Source organism: Anolis sagrei, chromosome 1 (genome assembly GCF_037176765.1).
Source record: "Anolis sagrei isolate rAnoSag1 chromosome 1, rAnoSag1.mat, whole genome shotgun sequence".
In the NCBI taxonomy this organism is placed as follows: Eukaryota; Metazoa; Chordata; class Lepidosauria; order Squamata; family Dactyloidae; genus Anolis; species Anolis sagrei.
In genome coordinates this window covers 267,087,098-267,112,131 of record NC_090021.1, presented here as the reverse complement: position 1 = coordinate 267,112,131, position 25,034 = coordinate 267,087,098, and the positions used below count along the sequence as shown (strand labels likewise).

The 25,034-nt window shown below is 38.5% G+C and overlaps 1 protein-coding gene across 4 annotated transcripts in view; it reads right to left on the bottom strand.

The window, feature by feature from the left end:
* ANO1 (anoctamin 1) overlaps positions 1-25,034 on the bottom strand; it is a 157,652-nt gene that overhangs the window by 50,662 nt on the left and 81,956 nt on the right. For 2 of the 4 annotated variants that reach the window (XM_060765422.2, XM_060765431.2), the window contains exons 6-12: positions 21,151-21,205; positions 18,340-18,391; positions 13,470-13,535; positions 12,794-12,849; positions 11,058-11,099; positions 7,031-7,095; positions 2,241-2,375 (exon numbers count right to left, since the gene is read on the bottom strand). In XM_060765422.2, the coding sequence (XP_060621405.2) occupies positions 2,241-2,375; positions 7,031-7,095; positions 11,058-11,099; positions 12,794-12,849; positions 13,470-13,535; positions 18,340-18,391; positions 21,151-21,205 (471 nt within the window). The remainder of the gene's footprint in view (positions 1-2,240; positions 2,376-7,030; positions 7,096-11,057; positions 11,100-12,793; positions 12,850-13,469; positions 13,536-18,339; positions 18,392-21,150; positions 21,206-25,034) is intronic. The other 2 variants (XM_067462705.1, XM_060765441.2) reach the window with 1 other exon arrangement.

The following is a 25,034-nucleotide window of genomic DNA, read 5'->3' as shown; positions in this document are numbered from 1 at the left end:
GACGGAAGTAAATCTCCATTAACGAAATAAGAGTGTGTTTGATAAACTGCTAATCCTCCTCCTCTTTGTAAGCTTGAGTACATAGGTGAGTTTTTAAAAACTTCTTAAAGGAGAGGAGTGAGTGGACCATTTTCAATTCTTTTGGGAGGGAGTTCCAAAGGCAGGGAGCAATCACAGAGATTTTATTTTGAAGATCCATGAATATTTTATTTATCCCAGAATATTTTCTGTTAGCTTGATCAGAGACATTTCATATCAGCTCTCCAGGTCAGTTTACTAACAGTATAAAATAAAAATACAATGAACAAAATCTGGGATTTTTCAGTCTTGGTGTACCCCTTAATACTATGCATATGCATCTGATCTCATTATAATGTCTTTCCGTGGTTTTTCCACTTTAGATTCTCTGCATTACAGAATTCATCACATAGACTCTTGGTCAAAATGTACAATATAAATATGTAAGTTAGATTTGAAATTCCTGGAGGGATCATTGCTTCCTTTTTAAAGACCAGAAAACACTGATGATGATAATCGTATTTCTTACCCACCTCTCCTCGTGGCTTGAAGTAGGTTACAACATAGTTAAAACACTGTTATAACATTGTAAAAATTCTATAAATACACATATTAAATGTATTTCTATAAAAGATACACATTAAAATGTATTTCTTTAAAATACATATTAAAATAAACAGAATAGAGATAAAACACAGGGCACGAGTTTAAAATTCACAATGAAAACTTGCTGGGTAGGCCTGCTGGAAGAGATATATCTTTAGATGGTTTTAAAATTCTGACAGCTCATTTAGCTGTTGGAGCTCTTCCGACAGGTTGTTCCACAGTTTTGGGGTGACCAATAAAAAGGTCCTCTGGGTGATGGTTGCCAGTCAGGTTCTGGCTAGTTGGAGCAGCCATCCCCCAGAGGGCCTAAGCATTTGGGGCGGATTGCATGGGAGAAGGTAATCCTGTAGGTAACCTGGATCCAAACCATGTAAGGCTTTAAAAGTAAAAACCGACACTTTGTACTTTGCCAAGATACCCTGCCCTTAAACTTATTTATCTATTATTTATCTATTATACTGTAGCAGCAAGTAACCCTGCTACTTTAGATTGAGAGATATTGCCTGATTCTAAACATTTCTGTGTTGGTACATTATATGAAACTTGAGCTGTTAAATATTTTAGTCAACCCCATTTGAGAAGGCTGTAGAAAAGGACTGTTTTAAGACCATTAATTCTAATTTTCCTGAGATAGTTTCATGTCATACTGGAATATAAACCATTTCTAAATGCATGGTTTAATATTCCACTCTTCCTCCTTGCTATATTATGTTGTTGTTGTTGTTACTATTATAGTAAAAGATCATGAAAATATATTGCTACCTAATTAGTATTACAGGCCAAAACAGTGCAAAATTTTACTATCATTTCACTCTAGTTGGAGCTAATATAGATGGAAGCTAGCTCCAGTCATGGAATATCTATACTGAAGGGGCTTTTTCCTTTATCATTCCATGCATCTTTTTGGTATAACCTTTCCAAGGTATATATAATATTTCATTTTGACAGTCTATAATAACATTCTGCCAGCTAACAAAAGAAAACAAAATGTTGGATAAAAATATTTCCTACAAACCACAACTGTGTTGCCGTTGTAGTGGTTGACTAATATGCATTATTAGATTTCTTGTACTTTCTGGAGTCCATATTGATCTATTTTCAATTAAATGTTTCTAAGCTTTAAAAAGTAGCCACAAGGAAACGGAGAACGAGGACCAATGGGAGATATAAAATAGGTCAACTGATATCTTCTTATTGAGCAACATCTGCTGGTAATAAGCTTCCAAGATTGACAGACTTTAAGTCAAACAGAATTGCTGCTTAAGTGCAGAGAGTAAAGGGTACCATATTATTGGTGTTTCATCTCAGGTAGCACACACTGACCTTAAACCTTACAGATGTCAATAACATAAATCTTATGGTTTGCCCTGACTATAGAGTAAACTCAATGAATTAATAAAATTTACCTATAGGTTGACTCTGCATTCAAAATGTATTGAATATTCTAAATTCTGAAATGAGTGTTTTCTACGGTGAAAGTTGAAATCCCAAATAATTCCCACTGTCTTCTATGTGATTAAAGTTTGTACTATTTTGAACACACTGAAATTCGTCCTTATCATGAAGGAACAAGAAATCTTTGCATACACTGAACATGGAGAGCAGTATGTACATACCTTGGTATATTCTCATCGACTGTTGCACAGCCATAAAGGAACACGATGATCCCCACAACGGAAGCTGGAATAAGCATTTGTGTATAAACTCCAAGCCATGCAAAATACAGTCCAATCTTTTCACCAAAGTACTTTCTGAAATACAGAGAATGAAGAAATTACTGTGCCATGTATACTACTCCTTAACATTTATCCCAGCTAAAGTTATGAATCACATAGCAGGGTTGACTATGTAGGAGAAAATAAGCCCTGTTGATTAGCTGGAATGCATTTTCCCCTGGAGAATTCTCGGCATACTGCTTGGATTAGATCCAGACCTGAAGGGATCAAGGCAGTCCTCCATTCCTGCTTATCAAACAGCTTTGTCCTTCTGTTTCTACAGGATTGTAAAATGGAAATCTCCTTCACATCATCTCAGTTCTCTGGCAATTTGTGGTTTATTGTTACAATGATGATCCAATATGAACCTAAAGATAATCTGCCTTCTCAGCCCTTTCTCTTAACCTGTGTAGGATAAGGCAGTTAGAAGTTCCTGTTTCTAGGTATCGGAAAAACACAGTTTGTATCTGAATACAGCAAGTCATGGTTTACTGAAAGATCATACAACCACAAATCAGGATCCTGATTGTTGATCTCCCATTGGCAACTATGCTTTGCATCAACCATACCTTGCCAGATTTGGTATTGCAAAAAGCAAGAAATATTCTAAGCAAAGAGTCTTTATTACAACCTTTTTATACAGTATTTTGCACTGACTAATGTGAAGGTGGTGCAGTGGATTAAACCTGGCATAGAAAGTTTTTAAAGTTTTTGTAGTTTAAAGACACCCAGGCTCTGGCGGATGTGAAAGCCTTCCAGATGCGGGTCCATGTGTTTGGAAATACTCCATCCCCTGCTGTGACCAATTATTGTCTACGGAAGACTGCCGAAAGATTTGAGCTGAGCTGCTGAGCTTGGTGAACTTGTCAACTGAAAGGCTGCAGGTTCAAATATGGGGAGTTGTGTGAGCTTCCTCTGTCAGCCCCAGCTTCTGCCAACCTAGCAGTTTGAAAACATGCAAATGTGAGTAGATCAATAGGTACTGCTCCGGCGGGAAGGTAACGGCATTCCATGCAGTCATAATGGCCACATGACCTTGGAGGTGTTTACAGACAACGCTGGTTCTTTGGCTTAGAAATGGAGATGAGCACCAACCCCCAGAGTTGGACACGACTGGACTTAATGTCAGGGGACCTCTTTTACCTTTACTTAATGTGTAAATAAATGACATTTTGGGGCAAAAAGTCTGCTCACATTAAAAAAAAACCCATGCTGGACACTGTTGTGTAAAGTACTTGGCCACAACTTCATTGAGAAATGTTTAATGCATACTGTATAAGAATTCTGTAAGGGTCTAACCCCACTTGTTCTCAGGGAGATAAAAATGGTGTCTCAGTGTGCAAGTAGTTCATGCTGTATCAATCCAATCTGAGGAAAGTACAGTGAGACAAGCCAATGTGGGCCAGTATGGCAGTTGCCCAAACCTGCAAGACAGAACATCTACGATCTGGGCACAGCTACACTGACCATTTAAAACATTTTCAAATGGTATTGAAGAAAGTGGTTTTGATGTGCAGAGGGTTACACAGGAAATCCTGGAACCAGTTTGAGGCCCGAAAGCCATTAATGTGGATCAGAGCACTGATGCACATTAATTGCTTTCTTTGCATGCTTTTGTGGGAGTTTGTTGTCTAGCTGCCACAGTTTAAAGCTAGCTTTGAACTGCATTAAATGGTTAGTGAAGATGGGGATTTGCTTGTCTCCCCATTCCTGGATCTGGAATGCTGCACATTCTTGTTCCTCATCACTATACCTATATAGTTGTGACAAAGAGGCAGCTTATTAAAGAATACAGCCATCCACTATGGGACCCTGGTTCACAATGATACGAAGTATTGTATATGGGGCTCTGTTTGAAGTGAAAAGACACATCAGGAAAGGTGAAAAACATTTCCCAGGAAAAATGGACAAAAATTCCTTTCTGGCTTCTAATGAGCACTTTGCATACATCTTGGGAACACAGTGAAAACTCACCAAATGAAAAGGAGAATGTTTGAGTTACTACATACATGTATGTTCTCTGGTCAACAATGGCCAGCAGTGCTGTTCACCCAACCCACATAAACCATATGAAGTCCTGTAAGAATTTATGCCAGCATGAGACATCCTTCTCAACCAGCATTGGAACTGCTGCTTAGGAGTCTAGGAAGGTAAGGTGCAATTCTTTCTTGGCACAATGTATCCCTGGAGGGTGGGGTGGGGGGAGCTGTTTTTTCTTAATGAAGCACTCAAAATGTCAACAGCTAATGTGAACAGCTAATGAATGTTGTCCCCTGTCCAGCTCTAATTACCACATCTAGAAAAATATGGGGTTGATTTAGGAGTGAGTGAGGGATTGTAGGTACAGCAGCAATAGAAAGATGCATTCTGAGTTTCACAAAGTTGCAGCTGAAAAGAATAACTGATAAAGATGGGGTCGAGTTGCAAATCAACAACCAGTCTTTGGCCTTGTAATTTTAGGTTAGAGATAAAGATAGCATTGCTAAACATGCTCTTGCCATTTAATTTTTTTTCATGCCAGGAGCAACTTGAGAAACTGCAAGTTGCTTCTGGTGTGAGAGAATTGGCCGTCTGCAAGGACATTGCCCAGGGGACACCTGGATATTTTATCATCCTGTGGGAGGCTTCTTTCATGTCTCCACATGGAACTGGAGCTGGCAGATGGGAACTCACCCCGTTCCCCAGATTCGGACCGCTGACCTTTCAGTCAGCAGTCCTGCCAGCACAAGTGGGATTTTAACCCACTGCGCCACAGGGGGCTCCTTCCCATTTAAATGTGAAAGGGAAAATATAGCAGTTCTGAAATACTTGGGAGCCACTGAAATAGTTCACAAAGTATTCATGATCTGACCCTGTGATTTTTCCCCCAATTTAAATGTGCACACAAAATGGGGAGTGAACCATTCTTCATGTGCTCCCTGTATGTTTGCTGTGAGGGACAGCTCCTGTTTCCTCATGAAGGAGAGCACGATGGGTCCAGTATGCTTGATGTTGAGAAAGATGGAGGGGCGATGGGCCAGTTATAAAGGGTTGGTTTTTGATATTTATCTCAGAAAGTTATTGTGAGGAAAAGAATATAGGGTGAAAACGATGTAGGCTTCCTTGAGCACCTTCAAAGAAGGCAACTTTCAAATCAAATAAAGCAAAGGTGCTTAACTTTGAAGAAGGATCATAGTTCAGCAGCACAATGCATGCATACATTGTATGCCAAAGGTCCTAGATTCAATCTTGGAGTAGAGTTGGGAAAGATTATTATTATTAATTATTATTATTAAACTTTATTTGTACCCCGCTAGCATCTCCCGAAGGACTCGATGCGGCTTACAAAGGCCAAGGCCTCAACACACAATATAACAATACAAAACCTAAGGCAAATTAAAAACAATTCAAGCAATGTAAACAATAAGCAATCAACAATACATTAAGACACAATAGAACTGGGCCGGGCCAGAGTAATGGGTACAAGATTAAAAGTGCTGATGTGACAGGTGGTATATAGGCATTATAGGGCAAGTGCAGAGTGCGATGTGCAACAATCTTGGTTCTAATAAAGTGCTTATGGGACTTGTTGGAGGATTCCTATTCTGGGAAGGCACATCGGAAAGATCCATCTGAACTCTGGACAGCTGCTGGTGATCAGTGTTAAGATAGACAACAGTGTGCTCAATAAATAAATGAAGATCAAAATTATATTTATAACCTTGCAATTTTCACTGAAATGTTTAGAAAAGAATGAGTTTGGCTACAATACTGACAGAGAATACCAGGACAAAAGAATAAGAGAAAACCAAGTGCAATCTGTGTTGATATACTGAATTAGGCTGTCAAGTCAGTTGAATGGAAAGCGAAGAATGTAGTTAATATAGAAAGGGAAATATAGCAGTTCTGAAAACTTGGGAACCACTGGATACTGAAATGAAAAGATTCACAAAGTATTCATGATCTGACCCTGAGATTTTTCTTGAGATCCATCTCTCTGTGTGTGCCTTCAAGTCACTTGTCAAGTCACAATGAATTTCATAAGAATTTCTTGGGCAAGGAAAGCAAAACAAATGAATCAAAAAATCAAACCAGTAAACCAATTCAGGAGTCTCTCAGTTCTTGTGGGTTTTTTCGGGCTATATGGCCATGTTCTAGAGGCATTTCTCCTGACGTTTCGCCTGCATCTATGGCAGGCTTCCTCAGAGGAAGCCTGCCATAGATGCAGGCGAAACGTCAGGAGAAATGCCTCTAGAACATGGCCATATAGCCCGAAAAAACCCACAAGAACTGAGTGATTCCGGCCATGAAAGCCTTCGACAATACATTCAATTCAGGAGTACTGTTGGTTTGGAAACCAACTATACAGACAGAGGATTGCCATGTGATGCAACCAATCTGGACTTGTCTTCTGAGCTCCTTCTTTTATTTAGACCACATCCTTTAACACTGAACTTCCAGATGAGTTGTTTTTAAAAGACAACCTTTCACAGTCAGAAGAGGAATGTCAATAAGCAAGCAGAAAATATAAAATTTATCTGACCAAAGAGAAGAGGAAATTTTTGCTGCATGTTTATATAACCTTCCAGATAGTTGTAGGTCATGCAGCTGTTTCAAATACAAACACAAACGAGTATATGAAGTAAAGGGACAAAATAACATCCTGGGTTTAACATATGATTTAGTATTGTTAAATTTTAAATTCTCCTTACCTCACTAGGTCAATTGGTTGGTACTTATAAAAGACTCCATAGCTTGCCCATTCCTCACAAAGAAGCTGTTAAAAGGAATTTGAAATAAAAGTGAAAAACAAACGAACAGTCCCTTCGTTCCACACCTTTCTGCAAAATTCATGCCACCTTCATCTTGAGTCGCTCTCTTATGGTTTTTATATGGACTTCAGCTCCCACAATTCCTAACAGCTGGCAAGCTGGCTGGGATTTCTGGGAGTTGAAGTTCAAAACAACTGGAAGACCCAAGGTGGGGAGCCACTGCTTTGGGGGATTCAAATTTGCTGTCATGTCAAAGTATTCCTGAAGTATTTTAAAAACAGTCTCTTCAGCAGTGTTCTGGCTTGGTTTATTTTCTGTGGTTACTTTTAGGACTAACATATGTATAGGATTAACATTTTGACTTCATATTATTTTTGCTTAAGTCATTCCACACTCCAACTTTCCTGATTTGGCAAGGTTAGTCCCAATTATCCTTGCCCCCAGTGGCACAGTGGGCTAAACTACTGAGCTGCTGAGCTTGTTGACCGAAAGGTGGCAGGTTCAAATCTGGGGAGTGGTGTGAGCTTCCGTTCTCAGCTCCAGCTTCTGCCAACCTAGCAGTTCGAAAACATGCAAATGTGAGTAGATTAATAGGTACCGTTCCGGTGGGAAGGTAACAGCGCTCTATGCAGTCATGCTGGCCACATGACCTTGGAGTTGTCTACGGCCAATGCTAGCTCTTCAGCTTAGAAATGGCGATGAGCTCCACACCCCAGAGTCGGACATGACTGGACTTAATGTCATGGGAAAACCTTTACAAGTCCCAATTAATCCTGTCTAATCCCACTTTTATAGTTGTTTTGTTGGCAAAAGCAAACTGCTGCAATCTCTCCAACCTGTTGTGTTATTCCTTATTAATAACCTTGGCAGCATGGCCACACTTTCTGGTTTTATGACTGAAGTGTGGAGGGTATGGCATAGAAGTAACTTATTTACATCTGATAATTATGGACAATCATAAAAGCTCTTGCTTAAAGTATATAGAAACCAAGGACAAAATAAGTGATTTTCCCTATCTTATCTTGTTTTTTGTAAAGTGTCTCTGAGTCAAAACCAGTCACCCAATGGCTATCTAAGACCCCTTCCACACAGCTGAATAAAATCCCGCATTATCTGCCCTGAACCGAAATATATGGCAGTATGGACTCAGATTTTCCAGTTCAAAGCAGATAATGTGGGCTATTCTGCTTTGATATTCTGGTTTATATGGCTGTGTGGAAGGGCCCTAATATAGATAGATCACTTCATTGCTAGCTAATGGGAAATGTCAATTAAATATAATCAAGTGTCTTATTCAGCTATCTCTAAATTTAGAAATGCCTGTGCATGAGCTAGGGTCAATGTACTTCCTTTAGCAGTGACAGTTACTGGATTTATGGGTATTCCAAACAAGACTCTGTGGTCTGGAAGAAACTAAAACACTTACATATGTGTTCCAGGCTTGCATTTATTATAGGAAGCCCTGAGTAAAACCCATTTCCTTTCAACTGAAAGGAGACTGTAACCCTTTGCGGATTTCTTTTTAATGTTGAAATATAGTATTCCTTTCATCATTCAGTTTATAGCAAAAAATAAAAAAGTGATATAATTAGGGTATGTGCAGTTACCCAGAAGAGTACATCTTAGTTTAGCTCTTTGTTTTGTTAACCTTTAATATTGTCTATACTGTTTGTTTTGGGGATTATGACTTTGTTATATCCATTGTTTAAAGGTCTGTGACCAAAAAAAGTATATTCTCCTGCTCTCTCTCACCCCAGCATAACAATGTGGCAAAATAAATTTGTTTGCTCTCTTCGTAAATTGTTGGTTACTGAAAATATTCATAATTGCCCTTTCTGCAAAAGCAGTTATACCCTACCTCCATTTTTTTAAACACACTCGTTGAACCACAGAATTAATCTTACCACTGAGAACCATGTGCATTCAACCCAAATATCTGTCAGCAACCATTTCCCAACCTGGTGCCCTCAAGATGTGTTGGGCTACAATTCTCATAATTCCCCAGCCAGCACTCTACTACACTTGTACACTGCAAGAAGTCCTTCTGATATATAATGGGAAATAAATGTTTTAGTAAAATAAATGAATAAAAATAAATGGTAACATGGATTTATCTGAACATAATCCTAATTTTGATTTATCTGAACACAATCCTCACGTTACTTAAGCAGAAGAAGCAATAACTTCGAATTTTTAAGTCCTTACCTCAATGTGTACTGTGCATATATTCCCTATCAGACATTTTAAGTTTAAAGATTTGTTTTGGATTTATACCACAATGCTTAAAAAGCTTAGCTGTGGAGTATGTGCAAAATTTCAGAAGGGCTGCTAGCAATAATAGTGTTAATAAACAGGCGAAGCTATAATTAAATTCAGATATTTGGTATGGAGGCACAAAACAGATTAATAAAGTTTAGGAAGTATCTAGATCAATGTAATACCATGCGGGGTGAGAAGGGCGGAATATAAATGTTTCAAATAAATAAATAACACAATTTCAGTTCCTGGGTTATAAATGTCATTTCCTAATCGTTTCTATCATAAAAACATGGAAAAAGTTTATTAAACTGCAAAAACTTTGGGCTATTGTAGGTTTTTAGGGGCAATATGGCCATGTTCCAGAAGCATTATCTCCTGACATTTCATCTACATCTATGGCAGGCATCCTCAGAGGTTATGAGATCTGACCTCACAACCTTTGAGGATGCCTGCCATAAATGCAAGTGAAATGTCAGGAGAAAATGTTTCTAGAACATGGCCATATAGCCTGAAAAACCTACCACAACCCAGTGATTCCAGCCATGAAAGCCTTCGACAATTCATTGCAAAAACATTGTTTTTGTGGGACATTAATGAATATCTCATAGCATCTCAACCAATTCACCATAGATTGTGGCAGCCACAAAAAACAACAACTTTCAAAGTAAGGACTGTACAATTAAACAGGAAATAATACTTTCAAACCAGGAACAGGTTTTTTTTCACATTTTGTTACATAGTGTATCAAGACTTTGCAAGTCTTACACAATTGTGAGAGGCTAGTATGTTCTTGACTTCATCATAAAAAACACTTTTTTACATTTATTGAAGCTTCTCAGAGTAATACTTGGGGAATCACACAAGCCAATTCAAAACTTAGTTATACATTAGTATTTATCTATGTAAACAATATTCTAAACTTAGCCAGTTTTCTGATTGCTGAAATGCCTCCTGTGCTCATTCTGGCAGTTCAGAAGGTACTATTGTATTTCACCCCTGTGATCTGCATCCAAGTGTTTGGACACTGGCTGTGTTAGCTAAAATTGCTAGATACTGTTCTGCCTCTTTCACCACTGTTGTTATGTGCCTTCAAGTCATTTACAAGTTATGGTGAACCTATCACAGGGGTTTTTTTTTTGTCAAGATTTGTTTGAAGTGAGTTTGCCTTTGCCTTTCTCTGAGGCTGGGAGACCATGACTTGCCCAAGATCATGGACAGTTTCTATGACCATGTGGGAATTCGAAGCCTGGTCTACAGAGTCATGTGTACTATATACCACACTGTCACTCTTTCTCCAGCACAACTAAAAATCTTACTAATTTCAATAGGCATTGCCCCCTACTTTCTGAGAAAAATCAGTAGAAGAATTTCAAACTTGCAACACGCTCAGAAATGCAGTCATGTAACGCACAAAACAATCTGCCATATGTCCGAACTATTCCTAGCGCTGATGCTGGAATGTGCTGCCAGAATACTGCTTCCTCTTGCTTGCTACCTTATGTATTCACTTGGGTGGTTTGGCTGACCCTGAGAGTTGGCATGGATCTATATTGTGTTTTCTGCTACAGTGAATGTAATATTCAAAACAACATTTCTAAATGACACTGACTGCTTTTTCATGAAAACCTGGCAAATGTCCACATCCCAACAGGAGATTCTTGAAGCAGCCATTTCAGAGAACTTGCTGAATTTTACCATATCAACTTACTTTTCTGTCATTGGGCTCAGCATGTTCATCTTCATAATCACCCTTTATTAAAAATAGAGAAAATGGATATTATTTGATAGTTAACCTACAAAGGTGGCATGAATACTATGCATACTACATATGTGGCTGGATCCAGATTTAGACACATGTAGCTGGACTGGTGAGGGAGATTGCTTTTCTACCTATGTCATCCCTCCTCTGTCCCTAAAAATGGTACAATGAGTGTTGGGGGGGGGGGGAGCGGTCTGTAGAATATGGGTGGGTTATGTAGAGGCAAAAATGATTCCCCCATATGGAAGCAGTTTCTACACACACACCTTCTGTTTGTGGATCTAACCCATGATGTATGGCTTGTACTCAAAGAAATGGATCACAGCCTAAAAAGTAGCTTTGACTAAGTAATAGACAGTAAGATCCTCATATCTGCAAGAGATATGTTCCAAGACTCTCGTGGATACCTGACACTTTGGATAAAAGAAAACTTTATGTTTTGCTTATATGTATATGGAAGCATACCATAGAATGGCAGTGGAGGAACTAGAGAGGCCCACAAACACTTCTGGAGGAGTCTAATTATGGGATCGTTGGTAAGAAACGCCATCAAGTCAATGGATATCATGGTTGTTCTGGACTACCCTAAAATCACTTCTTAATTTCAAGTGGAATAGATCTACAAATGGGAACAAGCTAACACTTATGTAAAGTTACACTGATTTAATGGGTCTAGTTATTGCTACTGTGTGCCTTTAAGTCATTTCTGACTTATAGTGACCTCATCACAGGGTTGTTTTGGTAGATTGTGTTCAGAAGGTGGTTGCCCGTCTCTCCCTCTAAGGCTGAGAGAATGTGATTTGCCCAAGGTCACCTAGTGAATTTCCATGACTGAGTGAAGACCTGAACCCTGGTCACATGATTGATTATTTGAAATCAGCCTAAACTAGTGGGCCAAACATTAGTTTAGTTTCCATTAATATCTGCTTTAGCATTAATAATTGTTCCTTTAAAAATCTCATTACATTAAAACAATATGTAATATATTCATGTAAAATATATCCCTGCTGCTACTGATGTCATAATCATCCAGCAACAGCATCATCAAGCATATTTGTATATTTAGTCATACAATTAAAACACATTAATTAATTATACTTCTAAATATAAAAAGATTCAGCAGCCTTTGGGTAGTTTTCTATAAATATGAACTGTCAAGTAGCTGTTTCTGCTTTAAAACAACAACAACAACAACAACAACAAATATGATTGAATTTACTGCTATGTTTCCGGCTGCAGCAATTAGAATATGTGACTAATCCATCTCCCCAGTAGAAACTGTCTGCACCATCACGAACATGCTTTGCATTTGTTTGGAGGATGTCTAAGAGATTTAGATTAGGAAATCAGCTAGATGGTGCCACAGATATAAATATGTATCCTAACAGCTTTGGTGTCCTTGGCAGCAGAAGGTCAAGAACACAGTTATTTGCTGAGTCAGTCAGTTGTTGAGTCATTTTTACAACTGTATTTTATATAAAACTGAGGCAGTTATCTTTTGTGTTGGTATAACCAGTAAAAGTCGGCAGGCATGTTCCTGAAGAAATGGCTAAAATGTAATATAAAGGTAGAGCAAGGTACTGAGCCCATAAAACACTGAAGATGTTTGGGATAGTGCCATTCGTTCTTAGGACATTCTTGGTATCAGTTTGTAGAAACATAAAATATATTCCAAGGTCACTTACATCATGCAAGGGATATGCAGCACTGTAAACGCCATTGGCAAGCAGGCTGGTGATTCCTGAGGGAAAGAGCAACAGAGGAGATCTATTTACACTTTCAAGACTGATTTTGTACAAGCAAAACTGCCCTCCAGTTGTGATTTCCCCTCAAAGAACACCAGCTTTGTTACTGAATCCTGACCCAGTTCATTTGTCACCACACCTTTAGACTGTATAGATTATTAGTGATTTAAGAAATGGAGAGTTGGGGAGACTGAAAGGAAACTAATACATTTCAGAGTCAAAAGCAGAAAGCCAATGACTTGAAATTAGTTATTACAATAAATTATATAACCAGAAGTTTCCATCTGGATTTGAAAAGCAGACCCAGAGATTTGGAAGTGGAGTAAAAGGAAAAGTTGCAAGAAAGAGACAATTCTGCTGAGATTGGCCCATTGGGGGCAATCTACACACCAGAGCTTGGAGATGTTAGTTTTTGGAAAATTAAATCTCCCAGAATCCCCCATGGTCATCACAGGATTCTGGAGCTTGTGTCCAAAAAATACTTTTCAATCTCTTGACACATACACATAGCCACAACCACATATACTTTCACAGAAAGAGTTTAAAAATCAGATCGAAGTTTGATTAGAGAAGCCATTTGGAAAGCCTTTTGAAAAGTCCTTGACATAATACTCACCATATTTATCACATTTTCGTCTTTTATTTAAAAGGATAGGTTCCTTCTTTCTTCCCTCTCCTTGCCCTGTTTACACATTTGTCTATTAGTTATATAATTCAGCATTTACAATTGCGTGAGTGATGAGGACTTTGACGAAAATACATTATTTTTTCATCGATAAAATCTCTAATTTAGGAATTGAATGATGGAGAGTATATATTGGGAGATGAGGTAAATAATATAGATGGGATTTTGCCAGGACTGAAGAAGGCACTTAGAGATCTTAGGTTCTAACAGAATTCCAGTGACCGCATAGTTACAGAATCTAAAAGCTGCGAGTATTTAGTTTTTCATCACAACTGCTGGCTTTAATATAGAGATGTTCAGATACTAGATACCTCAAAGACTCTGAAAGGGTCATGTTACCTAAAAAAAACATGTTTGATGATTCTGATACCCTATCTTCAGTGCTAGCTAGGATCTAGTCAGTAAAGTCAATATGAAAAAAATGAACAAAGCAATGTGGATATTTATTTATTTATTGTATCAGATGCGAACCAAGGATACAGTTGTAACATATTAAAAAAACACAAAATTAAAAAAAACTTGACATTATATTAAATGTCCTTTCTAGTAGTTGGCCACATGTCAATGTGGATATTGACATGATAAGAAAGCAAAGGCTGGATTTTTATTCTTTAAAAAGGCAATTATGAAGCATGGAATGAAGTAGTATATACTGGAATTAATCTTTTTAGCTTCCCTATGAAATTCATTAAAAGACACAATCCACTCTACACCCATCTTCGAGTGATTTTGCTAGTGATTATTCTAGAAACAGAATATCCCTATGCAACAGCCACTGGGTTGCTACCTGTTTCTGTGCATAGGGTTATTTCGAGGGCATTCATGCTCAACTGAGAAATAACGGTACAGGCGTCATCCAATTTTCCTCATGCTGCTGAGTGTGGGAAAAGCAGGATGGCAGCACCATCCCATGTGAGCAGTGGGACTGGTTCTGAATCAAAATTATCCGCATGCATGCACACACGTGTGTGGGGAAGCTCTGAGGCATTCCCTGACTTTGCCCAACACAAGGCACAACCATGCCAAATAACTGAGGGAAATGAGTCGCCATTTCGGCTGAGAAAGGCGGTATAGAAGTAAAGCAAATAAATAAATAAAAATAAACTGTGTCTTGTGTTGAGGCTGAGATGACTCCATGTTGTTGTTGTTGTTCATTCGTTCAGTCGTCTCCGACTCTTCGTGACCTCATGGACCAGTCCACGCCAGAGCTCCCTGTCGGCCATCACCACCCCCAGCTCCTTCAAGGTCAGTCCAGTCACTTCAAGGATGCCATCCATCCATCTTGCCCTTGGTCGGCCCCTCTTCCTTTTGCCTTCCACTTTCCCCAGCATAATTGTCTTCTCTAGGCTTTGCTGTCTCCTCATGATGTGGCCAAAGTACTTCAACTTTGTCTCTAGTATCCTTCCCTCCAGTGAGCAGCCGGGCTTTATTTCCTGGAGGATGGACTGGTTGGATCTTCTTGCAGTCCAAGGCACTCTCAGAACTTTCCTCCAACACCACAGTTCAAAAGCATCGATCTTCCTTCGCTCAGCCTTCCCTAAGGTCCAGCTCTCACATCCGTAGGTGACTACAGGGAATACCATGGCTTTGACTAGGCGGATCTTTGTTGCCAGTCTGATGTCTCTATTCTTTACTATTTTATCGAGACTGGAAGTAAGCGTCTTCTGATTTCCCAAGAAGTAAGCGTCTTCTGATTTCCTGGCCACAGTCTGCATCTGCAGTAATCTTTGCGCCTAGAAATACAAATTCTGTCACGGCCTCCACGTTTTCTCCCTCTATTTCCCAGTTGTCAATCATTCTTGTTGCCATAATTTTGGTTTTTTTGATGTTTAGCTGCAATCCAGCTTTTGCGCTTTCTTCTTTCACCTTGATTAGAAGGCTCCTCAGCTCCTCCTCGCTTTGGAGATGACTCCATATGCCATGTAAATGTCCCAGAGCCAATTCTCGCCCACTTCAGGCTAAAGCGTCTGTGTAGATATGCCCTAAGATGTTATGAAACTATTTGCTTGAAACCCTAAAACATGGATTTTGTTTTCAAATTACTATTCTGGTCAAGAAAAAATGCCCGATTATATGTTTTCTGTATAATAACATACACTTGCACACACACAGAGTTTACTATTAACAGTAAAGTAGCAACTTTAGTGAATTCCTTCAGCCAAGTGTTCTGCCAATATTTGTTTACAACACTGAGAAGAGTGAAGGTATAGACAACGACTTGGCTGTAAGAAAAGCTATAACCAGTTTTATTGTTTTGGCCCTGCTGGCATAGTGTTTCATTTATGGTGTTAGAGAGCAAATATAGGCTGAGCTCATAAAATGCCAAAAAACACCTGTTCAGTTACTAAAAGTTCACCAGAAGTTTGGATCATGCTATAAAGCAAAACTGAAATGACAACACGGCCTATTTGTCAAACATCATGAATTATTTGCACAATGGTTTCCTTCTACCCTGCCTCCATGGTACCCAAGGGAAGCAACCAAATTATTAAGCTTTCTGTTAATCATTATATAGTTGAGATAGCAAAGCAGTTCTGAATAGTTTGAAAAATCCCAAAAGATGATGTATACTAGTGTTACCTCAATTAACAACCCATGAACCTGCAGTGGTCCACTGACTGCTGATCTGAAATAAGTTCCCAGAAAAGAAAGGAACAATTGTAGCCAATGGACACAAATATAGTGCTTTCTTTGACATGCTTGGGAAATGCCCCTGCCAGTCCACCACATCAGGTACTTGGTCCGTGCAACTTGAGCTAAGTGCCAAGATTATGCATTTCAGATGCTAAATAAAGAAATAAATAAAAATGCCCAAGCACTGCTAGCTCCCTAAAAGTTGAAATAGCACTGCTTTAAAGCATTTGTTTTTTGCTGTGACTCTTAATGTTAACAGACCATCCAATGGAACCATGGCACCCAACTCGAGTATGAAAGACAATTGGCACACTGAGTGCCAACTATCTGAAAACTAAGAATCCTGCAGCTGTCTTAAGTCAAAAAGGCGAATATTTAGAGGCAGAAAAATATCAAAATTATGACTATTTCACTTCCCCATAAAACACAATTATCTTTTCTGTTACTGTTTATTCTGGCTGCAAACTTTGAAATGTTTCTCACAGTTTTATAAAATATACCACCAGATGGAATTGCACCATTTTCACATTTGTAGAAAATGTCAAAGCATTTCCCCCCAAATCAAGCTATGAAAACCAGTGTTTTCCCACATCCACATTTGATGAAAGGAATAAACAATTCATGAAATCAGTTTATCAGCAAATGCACTTATGACTGTTAGGTCATACTGAGCCAAGAGCGCAAAGGGAATTGTCAATGCTGTGAAACAGATCTATCACATGTATAGTGGAAATAAAACTCTGAATCTTTAACCTGAATCATGAAATTGAAAACCACAGGTTTTTAATGATATTTCTAAAGTTCTGGGCATAGGGACCAATTCCCCAAATCTTTTCTAGCAGTTTTGAGGATCAAATAGATTTTTAAAATCTGCATGCAGCCAGCAAGTGCAGTATGTAGATGAAGAAGGACACATCAAATGTTACTTCACTGGAAATGTAGTATTATGTATCTGAGGAAATAGACTTAGTCTGTGAAAGTTTAAGCTACCAACTTCATTATTTTAGTGAATCTCTAAGGTTCTGCAAGATCCCTTTGCAAACTGATATTCCAGACTAACACAACTATATCTTTGAATTATGCATACCTAGGTATGTTCTAATATATGTTTCTAGAAATGTACTGTATCAAACTTTGTCACATACCAAAAACTGTAGACTGTGGCCACATGACCACATGCCTTATGGCGTTTCCATATCATTGTGGAGATTCTTAACACTTTTATAGATTTTTTAAGGAAGGTGTAAGAACCTTTTATTGATCAGGCCCAGTTTTTTCTTTCTTTCTGCAACTGCACTGGATTTTTGTGGTCTGCATTTTTAAGTACTCTGTTTTGGTTGCATTTCTATTTTTTATGTTTGTTGTCTCCCATAGGAAGGATCCTGTTAATGGCTGCAAGTCAGATTTTAAATAACACAAACAGATATAAAGAAAAAAGGGAGGGAGGGAAGCACACATGAGCACTGTGCAGTATACTGATCACATGACCCATTTCAAGACAGGAATTAATAAATAAACAAAGCTTAATTTGTCTTTCATTATTTGAAGGATAGTTAATCAGCCCTTGTGCTAATATTTGCACAAGAACAACATTAATCCAGTTTCCCACACTTGCATTTAACTCTTGTGGGTTGCTAGAATGTAAACTGGTTTTTAAAAACGTTTTGAATAAAATAATGAAATAATGAATACTGAAAACACATACTGAACATTTTCTAAACATTCTTTCTAGTGAGCACATCATAATCAACATGGTGGACTCCCCGCAAATTCATATATCTGCAGAGGTCATGCTTTGAGATATAACAAAAGTACATGTAAAAATTGTAGGGAATGACATTTTTCAATAATAGAATGATGGTTTGAATCTGGAGTGGTGCAACCCGTCAGGTACTGTAGTCCAAAGACCCCAGTCAACATGGCCAAGGATGATAGGAAATGTTATAAATAGCATTGGGGTGTGTGCGCGCGATCCTTTGTATAAACACAGAGACCACCAAAGGTGTAGGAAGGAGATAAATAATTAGGTTCAATACACAATATATCTCTGTGTGTGTATACACACACACACACACACACAAAACACAGCATGTTTTCCATTTACAGATTGGGAACATTCTAAGTCTAGGAAAAGATGGAAATCTGAAGCCTAAATAAAATTTCTTACCCATGCTGTATTTGGCTTTGGTGCATGTAGTCCTTTTCAATATTTCATAAACCTACAGAAAAGAAACATTCATAAGCAGCAAGCCACAAGAAATATCTTTCGGAAATGATAATAACGTTTTAACCGTTTTTAATCTATTGTTTTATTTACTGTTTTATATTGCTGTTATATTTGTCATATTTGTTGCAGCATCGAATTGTTGCCAGTGTAAGCTGCTCTGAGTCCCCCCCCCCCCAGGGGTTGAGAAGGGCAAGGTAGAAATGTTGTAAATAACAATAATAAATAATAATAATTTTCTTTAATCAAAATAAGGTGCAATTCCCTTTAATTATTTAAGCACCATAAAGAATACTAGTATATCATACCCACATCTAAATACAACTGTTAATCCCAATTGCAGTTGGTTCACTGAAAGTAGTGCAATTTACATGACTGTTGATTTATCATCTGGCTACTGTATCATGGGCCTATTCTAGTTGGGGGCTAGACATTTGATTTATGATTACGAACTTTTAATGCTCCATTATAGTAGACCAGAACTAAATGACGCTTTCATCAGATATATAAATGGAATTCAAAAGGATAGGTTTTGGGGAGGAAAAGAATCTCTTTCCCAAGGAAAAGTTTGAATCTCTTGGATTTGGTTCCCTTGGATTCCCTAACTACTAGCTCCATTTATTTCCAAAGCAATCTTAGGGCATTTCCAGATAGCGGCAAATTTCACACCAAAGTGGGTTTAAGAAACTTGCTATGTGCAGATTCCCATCCTCACTCCCCCCCTCCCAAACTGGGCTTTCCTACCGGGATGACATGCAGCCCCTCCAAAGCCCCCCCCCCCCAAACAACCCTTAAAACTTTAAAAAATCTTACTCGGTTGCCATTAAGATGCTCCTTGTGCCCTCCTGGCACAAAGAAATGACAAGCCAGGAGACTGGGGGTGGGGGTGCAAGGAGCTATTGAGTATGCCTTATCTGAAATGCTTGTGATTTACTAAATGCTTAGTAATATATTTGTATGTTAGATGTTTTGTGGATTTTGGAAAAGCCATATTTGCATAAAATGCGATAATGAGGTAACTTGACCCAATTCTAAACACAACATTCATTTATATACCTTATAAACATACACATCTTATAAACATAGCCTGAATATAATTTTATACAATATTTTAATAACTTTGTACACAAAACAAAGTTTGTACACATTGAAACATGAAAAAGTAAAAGGTGTCACTATCTCAGCTACCCATGTGACCCATTTTGAATTATTATTATTTGGAATTTTGGAATTCTGCATAAGGGATGCTCAACCTGTATAAAAACTTGATTAGGTAAAAATATGAGAAGAAAATAACAGAAGGCCATCATTCCTTTTAGTATGACAGTAGATTATAATGAAATAATCAGTTGACAGACTTTATAATTCAGTACTTTAGACACAGCTATATTGTAGCTTAATGTTCTCTACTGTGACATTCAAGCAAAAACAAAGATGAATACAAAACAGTTCTTTACATTTGTAAATCTATGCATTGAAATGTTTAACTTTACAGTTTTGTTAAAGCATTTTAGTCAACATAAGATATTAATAAGCTGGAACTAAACTGCTTGCCATGTATTATAAATGTTGTTGCTTATCACCTTATATCATGGGATTTCATATTTAAATGAAATCAATTGAACAAAATGAAAACAATTTAAAATATTAAAAATAATTTCAGGATACCAGAAGTACATTAAATGATTTGACACAGTAATATGGTTTAATGACCCATAGTTAACAATTATGCCCAGCATAAACATCCACCTTCAACAGCCAACAGAAATGGGGTGCCATGAATGGGAAGAAATCCCTTGGATCCTTTCCCATCAACCTTAAGATTCATGATTTATTCATATGTTTGTGGCTCCTTGCCTTCTGAAGTGAAGGTCAAAACCAATTAAAGGAGCCGAAAGCCATATGGTTCCTTTCTATTTTAATAACCCCTAATGAGGAATATATATTATCAGGGATTGGAATAATTGGTTAGAAGTAACAATTTGTAATGACATTATAGATGTTGTTAATTAATTAAATATAAATATAAATGGATAGTAATGTAAATATATTTCATTTCAGCACAATGAGTAACATTTCATAACTTCTCTTATAATATTGGTTTCACATCATTTTTATAATTTAAAATATATTTGTTTTAAATGGGCAGGGCATAGCATGGTCCATTGGGTGCACGCAGCTCCTGAATTCCATTTTTGCAGTCCTTAAACACTTTGATGACACCATTCCTAGTCCTATCTACTTGACTGTTGTACTTTCCTTGTGCTCCTCTTCAGGATGTATTGCACTCATGAAGCCTGAACCTCAGCTATGTTTTTTCTTCTTCTCAGCCATATTGTTTGATATTGTTTACAATTGTGTTTGTTTTTATTTTCATTTTTTTGATGTTTTCAATTGTGTGTTCTGTTTGTAATTTTTGGGCTTGTCCCTTGTAAGCCACCCTGAGTCCCCTTGGGGAGATGGTTGGCGGGGTATAAAAATAAAGTTATTATTATAATTTTATTATTAAAGTTACAATGTAGCAAAGCCCACATTGCAATTGTGTATATGCACGTGTATGAATCGGCATATAATCCATTGGCAGTATTTGCTTATTTATTTTTATTGAATTTGTATTCTACCTTTTTTCTAGTGGAAGAATACAGTAACAGAAAGCCTCAATATGGATATCTAAAGCAAAACACTAGACTATTATGGAGAAATATCTACATCACAATCTATGTTCCTCTTTTCTCTTCTAAGTATGATACTTACAATGGTACTTCTAGTTTTGCTGTCAAAAAAAGATTCTCTATCAGAGAGGTCAAATCTGTTAAAACATAAAAGACCGAAAAACATATAAGTGATTATTACTATGAAATTCCAATAGGGTATCCTTATTTTCTAGTCAAATCTTTCCTACTTGAGGTTTAATAATGGGCTTTACGCAACAGTCCTTCAAAGGCTCATTATTCCAAATTCTCTTGCAAGCAAACAACATTCATTCATTCACTGGCTGCAGTGAGCAAAGAATTAACATTTGTTGTTAATTGTCCCCAGTATTTAATATATTTTATTTACTTAAAGAAAATATATACATTTACATTGCCTCTCAACTAGAACTCCCAAGGTAAAATACAATAGGAAAAAACCTTTTAGCACATTAAACACACACACACACCATTCAGAATCAAACTAAAACAACTTGTTCTGCCCCCGTGCTAGCTATTTATTTGGAAGGTGTCTGTGATGCAGGGAACAGATTAAATGCTAAACATTTGAAGTAAAAACAACGTCTTAAATAACAGATCTCAAACTTCCTCTCCACAAGACTTTTACTGTCAGCCTTTGTGAGCTGAGTTAAAAGTCCTTGAAACACAACTACAGTTCTGGCTGGATAATAATTTAATATGACTTTAATAGGCTCTCAGTCTGTTATATCTCTGACACGGCTTTACTTTGTGTCTTTACTTTTATATAGCTTTGATGTGACTATGTATAGCTTTGACATGACTATGTATAGCTTTGATATGATGTTTAATTTTGTGGCTCTTCCACTTTCCTTATTCTTCACCTTCTGATACCACACTGCCTGACTCCTCAAGAAGCCAGAAAGGTTTTGCTGAGGCTCTGCCCCTGAAAGGAGTCCTAAAGGGACAGGGTGAGGGAAGTTTCAGATACAAGGAGGAAGAGGCTATTTAGACTAAGCCCATAAACAGGGGCGGCTCGTCCATTACGCGAAGTAAGCGGTCACAGAACACTTTTTTTTGCCAGGGGTGCAGAGGTGCCTCTGTAAATGCCCCTCGACTGCCACTTGAGGAGAGCCCCCTCAGCTCACAACAGCCCTAGCAGTCCGGGGGGAGAATCGGCTTTCTTGCCTCGCTGCCAGGCGATCCTCTTCCCAAAGGGGCCGGGCCCTTGAGCCTCGCCTAGCCCCTCTCATTCCTGCTCCACCCGACCACTGGGTGCGCAAGCAGAGCCGGCACTCAATCGTTCTCCGCATTAGATCCCTTCCCCATGACCGGCTCCCTTTCCCGATCCCCCAGCGCTCCACCCGCCTCCTCTCCTCTCCCCAATCTGTGGGTGGGCCAAGGGGCAGAGCCGCCGCACCTGGCCCGCTTCAGGTCCGGAGGCGTGTCTGAAGACCCCAGGGTGCACACCAAAAGTCGCCTCTTCTCCTGACTTTCTCTTCAGCCATTGGGACCAAGAGAGAGAGAGAGAGAGCCCCTCTGGCTGGAGGTATCTCCCACCTCCACTCCCTCCTTTGTTTTTGCGCCTACCTTCAGGAAAGGTGGGCATCTCCACCTCTGTCTCTCTCTCTCTGTCTCGGTCCCAATGACTGAGGAGAAAGTCAGAAGAAGAGGTGACTTTTGGTGCACACGCCGGGGTCTTCAGGCACGCCTCCGGACCCAAAGCGGGCCAGGCAAGGGAGCAAGTGCGGCAAGTGTAGTTACTGGGGATGTATAGTTCACCTACAATCAAAGAGCATTCTGAACTCCACCAATGATGGAATTGAACCAAATATGGCACACAGAACTCCCATGACAAACAGAAAATATATATCAAAGATTGGTTGGGGGGGGGGGACGCCAAAATACTGTTTGCTTACCGTTGAAAATTACCTAGGGCCGCCTCTGCCCATAAACCATACTTAAAGCACTAATCCCCTCTAACTAAATCAGGGCTTAACAAGAATAAACAGTGAGAAATCTTGTGGAGGCATGACACAACTCTTAAAAAACAATTGAAAAAACCATGAATAACACCACAGGTAAGAGAAGCTACATCTAGTTTTAAGGAGAATAGGTTTTAAGAAACAACACAGACTTAGGATGCATCTATGCTGTAAAATTCATGCAGTTTGGCACCACTTTAACTGTCATGGCTATGGAACCATGTGAGTTGTAGTTTGGTTAGGTTCTTGCACTATTTGGCAAAGAAGGCTAAAAACCTTACAAAACTACAGTTTCCAGGATTCCATAGCACTGAGCCATAGCAGTCAAAGTGACGCCAAAGTGCATTGATTCTCCAGAATAGATACACCCTTAGTTGCCTCCTAGAAAATCAAAAGTGACGGAGCCAGCAAGACTTTCCTTGAGGGGGGATTCAATAGTTGTGAAGTTGCTGCAGAGAAACCCCTGTCACATAAACCCACCATCTAAGCCATTTGGGGAAGGCAATTTTCACATATTCTGGACCCAAGCCATCAATGTGGGTCTTTGTGGGTTTCATATATAGCTGCCTGAGAAAGGGTACAGTGAAATCACAATTAGTGTAGTAATAATGTAACTCATATAAAATAAAATACATATTTGTTCCTCAACTATGTTCACAAGCTGTTTCATTATTACAGCTAAAATGAATACTAATTGTGCACAGAGATCTAAAGAGATCCATTTGTACTTCCATTGTTTTCCATCTGTGAGTGTGGGCTCCGTAAAATACAGAAGATTTTGAAGAAATCTATGTGGAGATGAAAGATAAACTAAACCAAATATTATAGATAAATGGATCATAGACAAATACATTACTCATTGTTTATCACATTGCTAGCAGCTACACTTCATTAGCTCTTAATGTGCTCAGTGCACTTAAAGGCTAATAAAGTTTATCTTCCTTATGATTTTCTGGACTCTAGACTACTTCATCTGCTACATCTAATATAGCCAAAGTCACAAAAACGCATTACAAATAATGAATCTTTAACATGTCATCAGTTTTTTGTTTGGTATAACAAAGGCTTTGAACACATTGAAAGTAAAAGCTATCCCTATCCCTTCCTTTTCATTTATCACTACAGACATAATGATCTTCACTCCAGGATGTGTCAATCAGTTCAGATAACTTTCAGTGTGCTCTTAAATGCAAACAGTGAGTACAGAAAACTTTGCATGCACCTGATTTACTATAGTTGACATAAGTAATGTGAGGACTGAATCTCAGAAAGAACTCATATCTGGATCTTGTGTGGGTGGGTGTGGACCACTGAGCATGTGGTATAAAATCCAACTGTTTTCAGACATTAGCTAAGAAAAAAATGACAATATAAATCAGTCCTTCCACTAAATCCAATTATTAATTCCAACTGGGGTTGATCTACTGGATCATTGGAACATGGGTAACTCCACACATATGTAAGTTCCACTGATATAATCATTTATTCTGGTTGGGAGTAACAACTGCATTCCTTTTTTTGAATTAGTTAACTTTCAGGAGCCACAATCATGGGTACCAGGCACACCTTGGATACCCCATTTGCACCTGAGCAGCAGAGGGCAAGACTGCACAGTGAGGAAAATGGTGCTGAGCACTAGCCTCTTCATTCCAAAAGCCTCTGTGGTTCTCAAATTTTGTGGGCTCCTGAGCAAAAAGTGACTGAGGAAGTTTTCATTCCTCTGCTTAAGCACATCAACACATGTCAGTTTCATAAGTTGGCTTTGAGGTAGCTTCCCTGCCTACACTTCCCTATGTTAATATGGATTTGGGATTGAATTAGGGGCAGTTGTTGAGCTATTAAATTTACTTGTCAAAACATTGACATGGCTGGTATGGGGCCGAATTAAGTGGGATTTTGTCTTGAGTCTTGGGGAAAGGGGATCCTCTTAAGGACACCTTGGGATTAGGATGTTGGGATGCCTCCAACGTAGACAGGTGAAAGT